The 16,373-nt window shown below is 42.9% G+C and overlaps 3 protein-coding genes across 3 annotated transcripts; 1 reads left to right on the top strand and 2 right to left on the bottom strand.

Annotated features, from left to right (window-relative positions):
• Positions 1–61: 61 nt before the first annotated feature.
• On the bottom strand, positions 62–334 carry EAE97_009096 (uncharacterized protein; the record flags this gene model as incomplete). The annotated part of the gene is made up of 1 exon (XM_038879611.1): positions 62–334. The coding sequence occupies one exon, from the start codon at positions 332–334 to the stop codon at positions 62–64; it is 273 nt and encodes a 90-aa protein (XP_038729624.1).
• Positions 335–8,132: 7,798 nt separating this feature from the next.
• EAE97_009097 (uncharacterized protein) lies at positions 8,133–8,458 on the bottom strand (the record flags this gene model as incomplete). The annotated part of the gene is made up of 2 exons (XM_038879612.1): positions 8,133–8,247; positions 8,310–8,458. 2 exons carry the CDS (start codon positions 8,456–8,458, stop codon positions 8,133–8,135), a joined length of 264 nt encoding a protein of 87 aa, XP_038729625.1.
• A 3,736-nt stretch (positions 8,459–12,194) lies between these two features.
• On the top strand, positions 12,195–15,957 carry EAE97_009098 (uncharacterized protein). Its single transcript, XM_038879613.1, has 2 exons — positions 12,195–14,921; positions 14,978–15,957. Exons 1-2 carry the CDS (start codon positions 13,850–13,852, stop codon positions 15,106–15,108), a joined length of 1,203 nt encoding a protein of 400 aa, XP_038729626.1. The 5' UTR covers positions 12,195–13,849; the 3' UTR covers positions 15,109–15,957.
• The last annotated feature ends 416 nt before the right edge of the window (positions 15,958–16,373 follow it).

The following is a 16,373-nucleotide window of genomic DNA, read 5'->3' on the forward strand; positions in this document are numbered from 1 at the left end:
CTACGTAGCTAGTTGATATCTTTCGATTCATCGTCAAGTTCATCTTGCACAGTACCGGATTTCATCGATGCACTCTCAATTTCGCTAAGCTTTGGTCGTCGATAGGGTTCATCTGAATTGATAAATCTCCCTCTCCACTGCCGCTTGCTTCAGAAATCGAAGCAGACATGATAGCTCTTTTATTATCGTTCATAGTCCATGCTTGATCAACTACAGACAGATGTCTACTTTCTAGCTGGCTGGAACGCTTCATTTTTCCCCTTTCTTCATGGAAACAGCTTTGATTTTCAAGAAGCTCTTGTCGACTCCGCTCAGCTTCTTTCGCTACGGACATGTTAGTGCCCTGTATGCTTTCTCAGAAGAAGACAATCTTACCCAGATCTCGCTTTTCCTAGACATCCATAAGAGCTTCTTGCTAGCCGAGTTCCTTTCTACTGCTACTTCGACGTATTGTTTCCAGCTAACGAGAATATCCCAGTCGGAACTCTATATGTCGCAAAGAATTCCGCAGTCTCAGTAATCATGCTACTATACAGGTACAATAATGATGCAAATTTTCTCTTGAATTTCCAATCTACGCCTTGCTCTTCGATACCACGTATATCAAACTATTCGTCTTCTGGAATCTCGGTGGTTATGACTCGAACCAACTTCGTTGATTGGGATATTAGCATTATACCTCATCGATACCATGTTGAAACGAATAGGCGCTACATTTTGCTGCATGGCGTTTTTTGCATTCGTGCTATCGTATTGGACATCGGCGAAAAGGATTGGAGTATTTACTGCGACAGCTAAGTAAGTACCCCATAGCCTTTTCCAAAGAACTCGCTTATATGAAACGAATTTGTCGCTGTAGAAGTCATATTTATTGGAAGTGCAAGCACAATATGAATAGCAAGTTAACCCCCCGCAGAGCTTCTTTTTCCGGAAATAGAATTCATTTTGATAATGATTATTATCTGCACTTTTAACTCCCTGGAAAAGACTCTATTAAGCGGCTGGGGAAACATACATATATGTAATTATAACAACACTTCTACAATGAACAACGATTGTACAAATAATCTGAAATCCCTGAGTTGATACTCATCAATGTACAATTCCTTATCTCTGAAGAACCTCCTGTATGAACGAACATATGAGTACCTACTTAAAGACACGCATGATTTCGCTAGCGAATATAAACAATAGGGACGAAAGTGGCAAACATCTTCAACTCCAAGTCATCTAGCAGCTTGACAAGTAGCGACTGTATCGATGCAATTCTCCTGATGCGCGCGAAGAAAGGATATCCACCTAGTTAAAGGTAGAGGTGGGGATAGGATATGAAGATGAGAGCTCCGATACGAAATAAACGAGTAGCCCAACGCGCACATGTCATGCATGCGGAACAGAAGCAAGCTGCGGGAATGGATGAATGGATGAATTTTGAAAATATATGGTTTTGGTTTGCTATCGAAATACTTTCGGAATACTAGGATATCGATATCGATATACATATTGAATTGAACCTAAGCAATTATTTTTATTTCATGAGAGGAGTGAGGTTCACTGCATCGTACTTACTTCAAGGTGTTGTAATCTTACGTGCAAGATAGCAGATCATACCCCCTCCTCCCTCCCTCTCCCCTTCAGAAACTCGGGGATAGGATAGATAACCACGGTATAGCTAATAAGCCGAAGTTGAAATCTTCTCGCTTCATCATTTCTTCATCCCATCCCTCTCATCCATCCATTCATTCATTCACCAAACAAACAAACAAACAATGATGTTTTCCTCTTCTCTCCGCCAGTTACGCGGGTAGGATATTTTCCATGCGCTGCTATACATGCATTCTCGCTCGCTACCTAGTACTCTATGATTCGATTCCTGTGGCGTGCATTTTCTACTTTACTTGTTTCGATTCGATTCGATTCGATTCTTGTGGAGCGTTGCTCATGTTATGCGCAGAGTATATACGCAGAGAATATATATATGAAGAAATTTGAAAGAAAGACACGTCCCAGCATCTAGAGATAGATACTGAATAAAAAGTTCTTGGTATATATATTTCTTCATCCTTCTCATTTATACTCGTCGAGATATTTTCCAGGAAGCTTCAATCAAGTTACGGGAAGGGAATGTTCAGTTCAGTTAGTGTATATGTATATGTATATGTATATGAATAGTTTTCAGTGTAAGATGAGAAAGTATAAAATACTGTATGGTAGCTGAACTGGTGAGTTTGTGGAGAGGGGGGGAGAGGAGAGGGGATTGAGATGGAGATGGAGATTATTCCTGCGTATACTTATATAGGTACATAGGTACATGTGATTTCTCTTTACATGTGTCTTCTATCCTCTACCCTCTACCTCGAGATTTGAGGATATTTGTTTATGTGTTTATACACCTCTACACCTCTACACCTATATATAGTATAGCAATTCACAATCTCGCAATGTTCCTTGCAATGTTCCTCGAAGTTTCTAGAGGATGGAAGGAGGGAGGGGGGAAGGAAGGAAGGAAGGAAGGAAGAAAGAAAGGGAGTTCGCATTTCCCAATCATCAGACGAATGGATGGATGAATGAGTGAGTTTCTATAGTAGATACTTAATACCAACCAACCAACCAACCTACCTAGGTATGTAAAATTTGATATCCATTCATTTACTCGCATATGATGATATACCACATCGGCACATTTCACATTTCATATTTCACAATTTACCTACAATTTACCTACAACATGACAAGCCTGGAAGCGAGATAAAAGATGAGAAGAGACAGGCAGGTGAAATAAGGAGAAAGGATCGGCTACAGGATTAGCAATACCCGGATACCTAGAGATGAAATAGCAAGCACATTAAAAACACAAGGAGGATGAATCTTTCCAAGAACCATGGTAGAAGTGCAGAGGGGAGATACTCCTGAATGAACATACCCTACTCTCCAAATGTACGCAGGAGGAGGTACTCTGAACTCCGCAGCCCCTTTTCTTTCTTCCATGATTCTTCCAGAAACATGCTTGTGTGGGGGAGTAGTGTATCGCATGGGAAAATATGCAAATATTGCACTACTTTCTTTCTTTCTTGCCTTCCTTCTCTGGACAACACATATATACCACCTTGTACTTCTTGGATATCCATTCACCCAACGTATGCACCTCATTTCGACAATGGGATCAATACGAATCGTGAAATTTGCGCTCGCAGAGAAACGTGCCCAATGCAGGCAGGCAATCCGGACAATGGAGAATGCAGCCGTGACCTCGTCTAACGGTGCGCGGAGCGAAAAGAGGTTGTCAGGCCGCCGTGCAGTAGGTATCGTGCGAACGAGCTCAGAATGGAACTGGCGGAGGTGATCATGGTGTGATGTGAAGGAGGTAATAAGATGTGAAGTGCCCGAGCACCCATCCCGAGAAGCGCTCGCAACGAGAAGGGGAAAGGGGCACAAAGCAACAGACCATCACCTCCCATCCCATCACACCACCCATCTTCAAAAACCTTCTCACATACCCATCCCACGCTCACCTGATCCGAGAACGCGCGACGTAAAATCCCTCGTCATATGTCACCTAACCCTACCTACATTCAAGACACCACAAATGAAGATGTCGTCACCGTCTACCAAAACTTGCTGGTTCTCGATGTCTCGTCACAAGAACGGGCAACTTTACCCTCGCAGTACCGATCGCTCGTCGGGGATACCGCGTGCGATCTTCGCAGAATATCATGAATTTCATCTGCCCCACCGAACATTTGCAAGCTCCAGCTTGGAAATTGCTCATCTCCTTCCATAAACCTTCTAGAAGTTTTCCATCCCTCATTTGGCAGCGAAGATCTCAATTGAGAAGCTTCGCATCCATCCCCACCATCAACGTATAAAAAAAGAGAGTTTGGCTAGCTCCGCTGCAGCATGGCGAACATATCCAACAGCATCATCTAATCATATGTAATGTGATTTAATTTCCCAAGTACGAAAATCTTACTGGAATCTTGTGCACTGGTCAAGAAAAATTATTCATTTTTTTGTAAAAGTGAAGCAATTATCCAGATGCTCCATCACAGATGTCATCACAAGATGTACATCCACATAGCCTCATTGCCCACAATATGAGTATTTGGAATCTCCCCTGTTGATGTGACCTGTAGTCGGCGAGGTGACAGCATGCCAATCTCCAGTTGCTCGGAAACCCAGTCACATAGACCCTGGGAGCACATCGTCGTTCCCCCTTATGTATTCCCACTTCTTTGAGATCTCTACACTCACGACTCCAACAAAAATAAATTGATATGCTGGCTTTCCACATGGGTATGGAGAATGAATACCCACCATGCATATGGAGTACTGGATATGCATGTACACATCAACCTATGCATGTACACATCAATTCAGGACCACGAAATTGGTATGAAAAGTAAATGACAACATTCAAAACCTCACTATCTGTCTCGCAGTCACGAGGTTGTATCACTGCTAGTCCAATACCAAAGACACACACACGCTTCGGCGCAATGCTCGGTGCAACAGCCATTAAGCTCAAAGACATCCCCTCTGCGATCCACCCGTCTTCCCAGAAGAGACCGATCGACGCCTGCCTCTCCCGATGCGGTAATCATCAACAGGAACAGGAGATGAGACATTACTCTTTCCTTTTTCCCCACCCCTGCTACGAGCCCAAAGGAAACCTCCAACAAGGTTTCCGGAAATATGGGGAAAGCTAACTCAACCGCACGGCTGAAGCCACGAGTCGCTCAGCCGTCAAAACGACTAAGGACAAAACGACTCGTGGCTAACCTCTCTCTTTCGCACGTCCCCTTTCCTGCGCACCCTCAGCAACAAAGGGGAAAATGAAATCAATTCCCAAGCCCGCGCTCCACTTGGCTGGTTGCGAGTTGTGAAAGCCGGTTTAGAGAGCAAAATCATGAAACATAAAATCTTAAGTGTGGTCTTGGGTGCAAGGATACATTCACAATTTGGGACGGGACTAGGTGGGAAATGGCAAGAAGCTGAGACCCCCAAGTTCATATAAGCAGGGCGCCCACTCTTCGGCATTTGAGTTTTGGGATTGAAAATGGGGACGCTATGGTAATGCCATCGAAGTAGCTAAGCAAATGAGTGAATTGGCAGGAAAGGAGAATTTCAGAGACAATAAACAATGGGGCGACGATAGCAGGCATTTGGCAAGGAAACTGGGTTAGGTCGATTCAAAAGCAGGGCAAAAGTCCAGGGTATTGTTGATCTTCATAAGTTCATAGAACTAACTACTCGGCGTTGGCGTTGGCGTTGGTATGTAACGTACAATGAACATGGGGCAGGCACACGAAGGAAATTGTGGTGATGGCTCATGGGCTTTCGGAGATAATGTGTCGCTGTAATGATTACCACCAGGATAACGCACATCCTTTAGATTGACAATTGCACCTTTGGTGCAGGCAAATGGATGTGATGTGTGGATGCATGATCTGGTGATCCCCAACTTGCGCGCTCCAAAAAGATTAGGATGCTAGCTCTGGGAAGGTTTTCACAATGGCGCTGCCTCCTGCACGATATCGAAATATCCTGGGAGAAGAGGTTGGGTGAAATTGGGTGAGATGGTTAGCATAGTACCGGCTTGAATCAAAACCCAATGTACGATATCGACTCAACTACCGTGCCGTGCCGTGTATAGATAGAACTCTCGATCAAATCTGCACTGCAATCGTATCTGTAAGTACTAGGTAGGCCACCAGGAGAAAAATCCCCGGGATATCAGCCAAGACTAATTTGAACGAAGCGTAATTTGCGTACTACCCAATTGGGATTGAGGCGCCTGTCTTATTTCCATTTGTTATCGGAATCGAGGGAGCAATTGACATCTATCACCGATTGGGAAATTGGCAAGATGTGAGTATGCTAGCTCAAAGGTTTGATTATTCGATCCAGAGTAGTGGTTCGGCCTTTATTCACGTCGACGATTTCGATTCGATTGTACCATCCACCCCATTCCCATGAAATTACCAGTATTGAATAAGCCACACCTAGAAATTTTATTATGATTATGATTAGTTATACCAATGATCAATAATGCTTACCCAACACCCACCCATCTCCCCCCCCCCCCCATTCTCAATTAACCCCCATCAAATTCGCCATCGTAACTCGCCCGCCCCCATTCATCTCGTCCGCCAACTTCCCGCCCTCCAAACGCCTCATTTTCGGCTTCCACGTATCCGTCCCCGGAATCATTTCCTGCATGGGTCAGGGCTCTTTCATGGCTGATAGTGGCCGTTTCTAATCAACAACAAAGATTACAGTCATTGCGGCTAATTCAACCACCGCTAGTAGTATTAATGAATGAGCGAGTCATGGTCTCGAGGTGAAAGAAGCTAGAGAGAGAAAAAAAATCCTCTGGCTTGTCACGCTTGTGATATTGGCATTCATCCCCGCATACCATTGCTTACATAATGAGTTCAAGCATTACTCGACACCTTGGGCAATACCTACAATCTCGCTATTCGAGAAGCAAAAAAACAAAAAAGATGAATCTCAAGCTCGACTAGGCTCTCACGATGAAACATTCAGCATTCTGTAATTGCAAAGCTATCTCGAGGTTCCAAAACTAAATCGTGTTCGAAGGTTCTACGTGGTGCTGTCTTGAATTCGTGGTGTAAAGTAGTCTCTATCCAATTCACCGCACCCCAATTCCCCCTTCCCGAACAATCTAGCGCATCATTAGTCTTCCACGCTACAAGCCCGAGGCCACATCCCCCCAAACTTCACCACTGACCAGCAAGGAGTAATATTTAGGGTTTCTGCACATACCTTTTATAGCGAACACCTACATCTGCAAGCGTCCAGCGTACACAGGAAGGAGATTCTTCTCCCCCTGCGTCTGATTGGCCGCGGAATAGCACGAAGTTTGTGGAGAAAAAGCGGTCAAGTTAACTTTTTTCACCACTCAGGTCCTGCCCTTCCGAGTGGATGCATGGTGCTTGCGATGATGGTGAAGGAATGCATGCATTGCGTAGACAGATGTAGAATGACTGTATCTGTATATGTATCTGTAGAAACAGATCACATCACATCACATCACATTACATTTTACATACCCAGCGACATGAATAAGGAATAAGAAGCATAGGTACCTAGTCACACGATAAGAGCTTTCATCTCATATGCACGTCGTCTTGGGTCCCCTCCCCCAATATCTCGAAGTGCAAATAAAGTAGTATTTGAGGCTTGTCCTCTATAGATTGTGGCATGCTGACTTGCTGCGTATTCAATGCGCTAAAACCGGGATTGTTGTCGATCCGGGCGGCAGTCCAGTAGCAGAATCTCCAATACGGTACGCACATACCGTTTGGATCTCGTGAAAGAGGAGAAATTGGGAAAGAAGGTGGTGAGAAAAGAAATGGCGGAAGAGCAAATCGGGATGGAGGGATATGATTGAACACAATAGCGTGGAGTAATTGATTAGTTGCGTCGAGTGGAATCGCTCCCCCACAAATGTATACGTGTGAATTTGCGCACGGTAGATGGGATACCAATCCATCACAATTATCACTTGTCAAGGAAGTAGAATTTAGAATAGAGAATAGATAATATTGACTGATTTCTGATATCATGTCTGTCTGTTTGTCTGTCTGTCCTGACTCGTGATCAAGAATATGGAAAATCCACACTTGGTGAGGAAAAGAGAAGCTCGACGCCCCCTTCAACCTTTGCCTCGGTGTAATCTTCGGCGCTGAGTTTACCGAGTCAGTGATATCGCCGACCAAACGGGTTTATGTATTATTATCGCGTTTGAATAATACTATTTCCTATACTATATCCTACGTAGTGACATGAATCGTTTGCCGTTACAAATCGTTGCGACGAGTAGTGAGTACGAGAGTTTTCTGATACAAGGTCACCACTTTGAGTGACAAGCCAAAGAATGCGGAAGGGTCGAACCGTCAATATTACCTATGCTTCACATTTCAGATCGCATCGATTCCTGTACATATTTGGGGGTAGGGAATTCTTGAGATACTTTTCAATCATGCCAATTGAGGGACCAAAAAGAAAGAAATCAAATCAAATCGAGATTAATGTCCCAAATAGGATTTGTGTACGTCGCATTTTGTATACATCTTATCCAATAAGTATTGAAAGGGAAAGGTTTATACCTACCCTGTCAGATTTCTCCAGACCATCTCCTGTCGTGATCTTCGTCCCGCCTTGCCGGATGGGAAGGCTTGTTGTAACCTTATGATCCCAAGAGAGTCCCTCACAGTGTTTTCGCTTTAGGTTTGAGGATTGATTCAAAAGAACAATAGATAGGTAGATAGAATTAGCAGACTTACTTTGCTTGGTCGTCAGCCTCATTATTGACAGGACGGTATGCATTATGAAAACATCGCGGCCCGAATTTCAATTGGCAGAAGTTGAAGGGAGGGAGGAGAATGCGAGAGCCCAAAGGAAGCAGATGGTCATTGCAGCACAGTGATGACATCGTTGTTGCAGATGTTGGTATTGCGTCGCGATACCAAGTTTTTGTCAAAATCACATTCTGGTGATTAATCCAATCCCATTTCCCCACACACCAACATCATACTTCCGTGAAACGTACTTGTATATGCCGAGGCTCTCAATTATTTTTGACCATGGTAAACGGCGGTGCTTTGCACTGGTGATGGCATCCTACCATCACTGATCACTGGTCCAGTGGCAAATAAACGCCATTTTCGAGGGTGGTGAGAAAGAGGCTTCTTTCCGTCTTCCTATCAATCAATTGGATCAAAGCAAACGCCTGCCCTAACCATAAGATGAAAATTGCCAAGCATAGATACTCATCGACAACTAGTCTTGGTCTCAGTGGCTTGATGGTGGCTTTTTATTTATATCTGAGGTGACTGGGATTGGAGATTGAGAATGTTTACTTCTTCTTGCACTTACTCGTATTCTCCCATTTTAGTTTCATGAGCCCAACACATCTACGAAAGGGAAAAATGCAACTCCCCCTTCATTGTCACTCGTTTCATTATCGCGATGATAACATACATAATTGAACAACCTCATTTTCGTTCGTCACTGATCGCTTCTGATTTGATATTACCTTTAGCAATCGCTCGAGATTCGTGAGGAATGATGGCGTTCCCATTTGTTTCGTGCTTCGACAAGCTTATTGGCGCCACCCACTGCAGAGACAACCTCTCTCCCCGAACCCCGGTAAGATATGACGATTTCGGGGTCCATCTGATCCTCCTGCGCGCATTGAGCATTAAGCCAAGTTGAAGCTAAGGCAAGCCTCAGCAAGGAGGTGTTAGGCCCAATACACCGTACTTGTGAAATGACGGTTGAATCCATCCGTTGAAGGAATCACAGATTCGTGAAATTTTTTAGTACAAGTCGAAAGAGGGTCAGGAATTAAAATGATATCAAGTGGATTGCAATGGAGTAACTTGAAAAGGAGAACTTTCATTTGCTACTCATTTCATTCGTTCGAGAGTCAAAATGCCGTCATGACGAAAACAAAAAGCGCGTCTCCATATTATCCATTTTTACAGTTTCTAAAAAAGAAACCCATTGAAATTAGATCTCCAAATAATAATGGAGTCCCACGAGATTCTCGAGATGTTTGGAGACCGATGGAGAGATATGATGATGTCTGAACAAGGTATAAGGAAATTGAGTATGTGATTAAATCTTCCGGTTTCGCAGATTAGAGAGATGTGTAACCTAGAAGAGTGATTTGATTGACCAATGATCCATGATAGAATAATGTGAGGATTGTGTACTCCACAATATGACTTTCTTCACACTTCCCTTACCTTTTCTCTCACAGCTGGTGTGAACAGACAATCTTTTCCGCCCGTGCCTGCAACTAATAATATCTAGGTAATTTTAAGTACCGTGTTTGAGATTGATTGTACAGTCCCGGACCGTTCTTCATTTGCAAGCTACCTGGAATGGAATTATGGAAGGGAAAATCAGAAAAGAAAAGAAAAGAAAAGAAGTAGAGAGGGATATCATTCTTTTCCATGCATGCGCCGCTCATCTGTGTTCTAATTCTGTTCTGAAAATGTGTCTAGCTAGCTGTATGGAGATGTATGTAACCTAGTATCTGGAATCTCCAGTCTCAAAATTCAAACAGATGTAACACAGAATCTTCCAAACCCCACAATTGGAACGATAGATGTCTACAGTACTTGGGTGAATTGACTTGAATTGACTTGGAATCCCCCAGTCGTATCTAGATCTAATCAGTGAGTTCGTGTTTGTCATACCACTTCGTACGGTACCACGGCCAGCAAATAGCAGCACCAATGTTATCATTGCAGGCGCGATGTCATATGTACAATGATGAAAAGAAAGTTTTTACCCACGAATGATGCATCAAATTAAGTGCATCGCATCGTGATGATTCTTGAACCTCGAACCTCGAACCTCAAACCTCGATATTGCACCTTCCCAAGCAGCTACGTTTATCCCAGTCACCCAGGGCTCTGTGAGTCTTGATTCATCCGTTTGACGGAAGTGGCTGTCAGCGGTTTGTGCTGTTGCTCCCATTTTATATTGCCCTTCATCATTGTTTTCTGTGAAAAAGGGATCAAAGTGGTACATCCTTTAGGGGGAGTGGAGTACGCTACACATGATGCTGAGCGTAAAAATCCCTACCGTAAGCTAAATGGTACAAGACAAGACAATAATAGTAGGTAATGATGATAATAATAACAATAATGATAATGGTAATCATGGTAATCATGCGAAGAACTCGGGGTTTTTTTTTTTTCTTCCTTTGCTTCATGAATGAGTCCCGTCAATCAAGTCGAGCGTATTTAATTATAAGTGACATGTATTCGGAAGAAAAGTAAACAGATGAGAAGACATGAAAAGACATGAAAACACATAACACATCACACATCACACACAGTACATACACAGTACATAATACATCGCAATTGAATGAGATGTATGTTGAATGACTAATAGCACTCGAGTCAATGATGGAAGGAAAACAAAAGATCTAAGACTTATTACATTATTACCATTGATCTAATTTGAGACTGACTACTACGACTACATATAACTTTTTAGGGACGTAGCAATTTGTTATCTATTTTCATGATTCAGCTTTATCTAGTCGTTACCTGGTAGTAAGTAGTAAGTAGCAAGTAGCCGTAATGGTGGTGGTGGTTTGTATGTATGTATGTATCTATGTATGTATGTTGTATGTAATTGGTAGGTATCATCTCTGCCAGGATAAAATAATCTACATTCCTCGTTGGTCTTGACCTATTCAAGTAATACTTGGAGACGCTACTCGACTAGATGACCCTACGCAATCAATCCAAAGTAACACAAATGTTCACATCTCGATAGATGACTTGATAGCTTCATTATTCTCCTTACTATCGCCTTTGTCAATATGCAAAAGAAAGTAGGCATGGATGGATGGATGGATGGATGGGAGAGTATTGAGTTTTATCGCATGGACTATGTGATTCTCTTTGGGATTTGATAAACACATGGAGACTATTCGAGAGAGTCTCAAGAGTCTCAAGGTGTAAGGTCTAAGGTGTGAGGTCTAAGGTCTAAAGTCCAAGGTCCAAGGTCTCAAGAGAAGAGTCTCAAGAGGACTGTCTCTCGAATACATACCTACTATGATACTATGATACTATGATACTATGATACTATGATACTATGATACTATGATACTATGATACTATGATACTATGATACTATGATACCATGATACCATGATACCATGACACTAGTACTAGGTACACACTAAAAACTAAAAACATTGAAATGTTTGACTTTAGCCAGATGCCCCCACATCATACAACATTATTCCCGGGAATAATTCTGCCACTGCCAGTTTGAGGAAGTGAAGCTTGATACATTTCTCGGGATTAAAAGAAAAGAAAGAAAGAAAATGAATGAATGAATGAATGAATGAATGAATAAATAAATGATATACCAAGAGTACCTAGTTGAACTTGCTACTTGCCATACAAGGATTACGTCCATGGGTCAGATATGCTCCGTACCACGAATCCCTGCTCATACTTACATCATGAAAAAGTGGAGAAGGTGGAAAAACACTGAGAGAACTACTGTACTAGGTGTAAACTAAAAAATTCTAACTTTAACCCAAGTAGTGAGTGAAGAGTGAAGAGTGAAAGTGAAGTGAAGTGAAGTGAAGGGTAAAAAAAAAGTGAAGGAAGTGAAGGAAGGAAAGGAAAGAAAGGGAAAAAGAGAAGAGAAGAGAAGAGAAGAGAAGAAAAGAAAAGAAAAGAAAAGAAAAGAAAAGAAAAGAAAAGAAAAGAAAAGAAAAGACAGAAACAAAAAGGAAGATTGAGGAAAAAGTTTACTTTGAGTTTTCCTCTACTACTATTGCTACTACTCTTACTCTTACTATTACTATTACTATTACTACTTTGATTCATTCTGAACCTCACTTAACACTTACCTCTTACCTCTAACCTCTAACCTCCTACCTCTTACCTACTTGATCGAGTTAACTAAACTTTATTAATAACTTCCTTCCATTTTCAATTCATGATTTGCATCCTCATAAAAAAGGGTTCATTCTTCTCTATCAAACATAAAATCCCCCCCCCCTGGCTTCTGAGGTGATCATCAAGAATTCTTTCCTATTCCTTTCCATCATTCTCCAATTATTTATCATTTCCAAGTAATAATCTTGAATGACCTGCCTACCCTCTCACCTGCTTTGGGGCATGTAACTTTACAAATATATTTCCCAAATTTCAGCCCTTTCTCTCCCAATCAACCCTCCGATCATAACCTCTTTCAATCGTCTCCTACCTGCTCTGAGTCTGTGGGAACTCATAAACCCAAGAGAGTAATAAGCCAGCAGCCCGTCAATAACTCTTTCACATTCAATAATCCATCCATATTCATCTCAATATCAAATATCAATTTCCATCTCCAATCTCCATCTCCATTCACCGGGGCCTATCCATACACACACACACACACACACCCATACAACTACCGCAATATCACTACCTACCTCATTCAAATTGACATCTTCCCCACGTATACACCATTAGTAGATCAATAGGACTGCCGAAGATCTGACAGTTGCTCTGACTCTCGAAACTTGTCAAGTGGGACTTGTCTGATGAGCTTAATCTAACAAAGAGAGAGAAGAAGAAGAAAAAAAAGGAACACAGACACTACTTGACCCGCTCACCGCAACTACCCTACGATATTGTTAGCTTCTCCCTCTCTCCACACCAACTAGAAGAAAAAACACAAACACACACACACACTTGCACACACACACACATACATACCATACACAAAGAGCAAGATCAAGTCCCAAGTACCCAGCGGAACATAAAAAGAACAAGGGCACATAACTTGCGTCGATCATTTCTGAAGAGATTTAAGTGCAACTTGGGCCCCGCTCTTATTCGACACCCCTCCTACATCCAAGTAACAAGCATCCTCAACCAGACGAATTCTCCAATTATCGAACGCCTTGACTAGTCGTTCTTTGCTCTCCAAAAGAAACTACTCATCTCAACACCATTCAAGGATTACCCCACCCAACCATCATCCTTGATTGCTCCTTCCCTCCATCCTTAAGCTTTCTCTTCACCCAGACTGAAGCACATAAAGAACGCTGATCCCACCCGTTGGCACCTCACTACACTTTACTGATCGACTCTTCCTTACCTCGAGATCTCTTTCTTTATCAACACTAAAACACGACCATTACACGGGATCTTACATCGGATCTACGCTTTATTGATACCACACTACACTACACTTCTATACAAACAACAAATATACCATCCACCACGCGCGCCATTGTTTACTTGACCAGTATTTTAAACTTTGTATTCTCACACGTCCACCACCAAAGATGACAATGACAATGGACCGACAATCGCCTTTTGACAGTGGTATGCACTACAACCACAACTTGCCATACTCGAATCCAGCACCGGTGACCTTCATCCCACCGAACTGGGGTGCGCCAACTTCGGCTCCTCACACCAGTTCCAGCATCTACACACCAACTTTGGGTCTCGAGGGTATGGAAAGGCAGCAGAGTGCACGCATAAGTAGCCATGTATCAGCGGGACCGTATAGCGTGCCAGTTACTGCGGCATCAGCAGGTAACCTCTTTTCGGATTTCTCTGGAGTGGAACAGGATTTACTCACCAGTCAACAAGATATGATGAGCCCTACTCGTGCTTTACCACCTGGATATGGGAGCGACGTCGGGTATAACAACGCACCATCGCCTGCTCACACTGCTTACACGTCCGCCCCATCTCCATTTGATGGCGCCGGATATGCGCCGGCCCCAATCCCATCCGCAGTTCGAGCATATTCCGTTCAGCAACAGGATAACTCAAGACGACTCTCACAACCGTCAGTATCCTCCAATTCATTCTTCGATGTCCCAGCCGATGCCCCGCGGTCTCATCGTCAGAACTCCCTTATTGACTTTCATAACAGAGGATTGCCAAACAATGATAATGCTAGCTATCTCCGAGACCCAACCATGGACGGCGCAAGAGATATGCTTGCCATGAGCCAAAACACCACCCCACGAAACATTTTTGGCCCAACACGAATTGGAAGAGGATCTGCCGACTCATACGGTTTCCCATCAACACACTCAAACCACTCGTCGATTTCTTCGTCTTCAAACAGCTACCCATACTACGGCGGCTCTGTCGATTCTTCCATGTCCGACTATTCAAACGGTTCTGATATGGAATCAGTATCAGCGAGAACTTTACCTCCACCCGGCAGCATTCTTGGCGGGGGAAACCCACCTTTACCTCCTCAGTCCATGATGGGCTCATTCAGCTCGAAAGTATCAACCAGTACCCAAAAGAAGCACAAGTGCAAGGTTTGCGACAAGAGATTCACCAGACCAAGTTCTTTACAAACACACATGTACAGTCACACTGGAGAGAAGCGTAAGTTACTCACATTTGACAGCTCGTGCAAGCCATCTGAACTAATTGAAAAATAGCATTTCCTTGCGACGTTGAAGGTTGCGGCAGACATTTCTCCGTCGTATCAAACTTACGAAGACATAAGAAAGTCCACAAGGGCGACGCCAAATCGGAAGCGGGATCCGATGACCATCACTCAGATGAATAAATTCGACGTCTTTTAACTTGTACAATACCTACTATACATGTCACGCTTTGTTCATATTACCAATTTTACGACAATAGACGACCAAAAAGATAATTGGTCAACCAAAATCTTCGACGCAAATTTGATTCGTCTTAATGCTTCAAGGCATCATTTCAATACCCTTTTTCCTTTGCGGGTGGTATTAGCGATTGAAACCTCTACATCTTGATTATCAATCAGCGACTTTTGAAAACGAGAGTCCTCTTTTTTATACATATATATATACGATGCGGACGGGATTGCAGCCACGAAAACTTATATTCACTTCTAATTCGATCACTACATGGTTGTCCTCTTTTCCTTGTTCTTTCGAGGCACCAAACCAGAGTTGTATTTGGGATTTTCGGGGCCAATATCTGCGCTGTCTGGGACGGGAGCAAAGATCAGCATGTGCTTTTAATGGATGGCGTTGAAAAGGTTTTCATCTTTGGCGGCATGTATCTTGCCAGGGGGCATTGCGGTGGGAATTTGATTTGGCACGTTACAAGTTTAATTTGAGCGTGCCGTGTATTGTTGTACTATTAGTTTGTTTCTCTTTATTTTTCTTCGTTCATTCGTTCAGACATACCCCATTTTGAATTGCGATTATCGGGAAAGGGGAATTAGGAAGCATGGATGGTTGGATGTATTTGGGAGTGGCAATGGAATCGGATTAGATGGATGGGGTGAACAGAGCGATGGAATACCTGGAGTCGGATTGGTATTGACCTGGACGAGGTCAGGTTTATACACATACCGTCGCTACGATTATAGAAATTAATATGACGAATAAAATATCATAAACTTTAATAATTTACGTTTGTTAGTGTACTTGAGTGGCAATGTTGCAAAGAATGTGAATAGATAATAGATGTTATGGAGTACACAAATGCGATGCGGGGAATTTTACAAATGGATAATGTATGTTGGTACTTGTAGATGAATGGTTGATGATCATACATAGATACGCACATACATACATACATCAAGCGGGATATCTATCGCAATTGAGTCGAGAGTAGGTAGACCTCTGGGTGGATGGACCAGGGAGGTGAGTGGAGGTGGGAGTGGGAGAGGGAGAGGAGCGATTGGTTGGGGATGGAGGGATGGGAGTTCGTCTGATGTTTGATGGGAGGATGATCATGATGATCGTGGTGATCTTTTGGATGGGTGGATGGATGGATGGATTGGGAATGAGATGATGGGAATTGGGGATTGGAAATGTTACGGTATTGGATTGATTTGTT

Source organism: Botrytis byssoidea (assembly GCF_014898295.1).
Source record: "Botrytis byssoidea strain MUCL 94 chromosome Unknown BBYS_020, whole genome shotgun sequence".
NCBI lineage: Eukaryota > Fungi > Ascomycota > Leotiomycetes > Helotiales > Sclerotiniaceae > Botrytis > Botrytis byssoidea.

Bases quoted from the DNA above. Each gene is read 5' to 3' on its own strand.
- EAE97_009098 (XM_038879613.1), top strand. From the start codon at position 13,850: ATGACAATGACAATGGACCGACAATCGCCTTTTGACAGTGGTATGCAC. The intron at 14,922-14,977 runs GTAAGTTACTCA...ATTGAAAAATAG, and splicing joins CAGTCACACTGGAGAGAAGC to CATTTCCTTGCGACGTTGAA.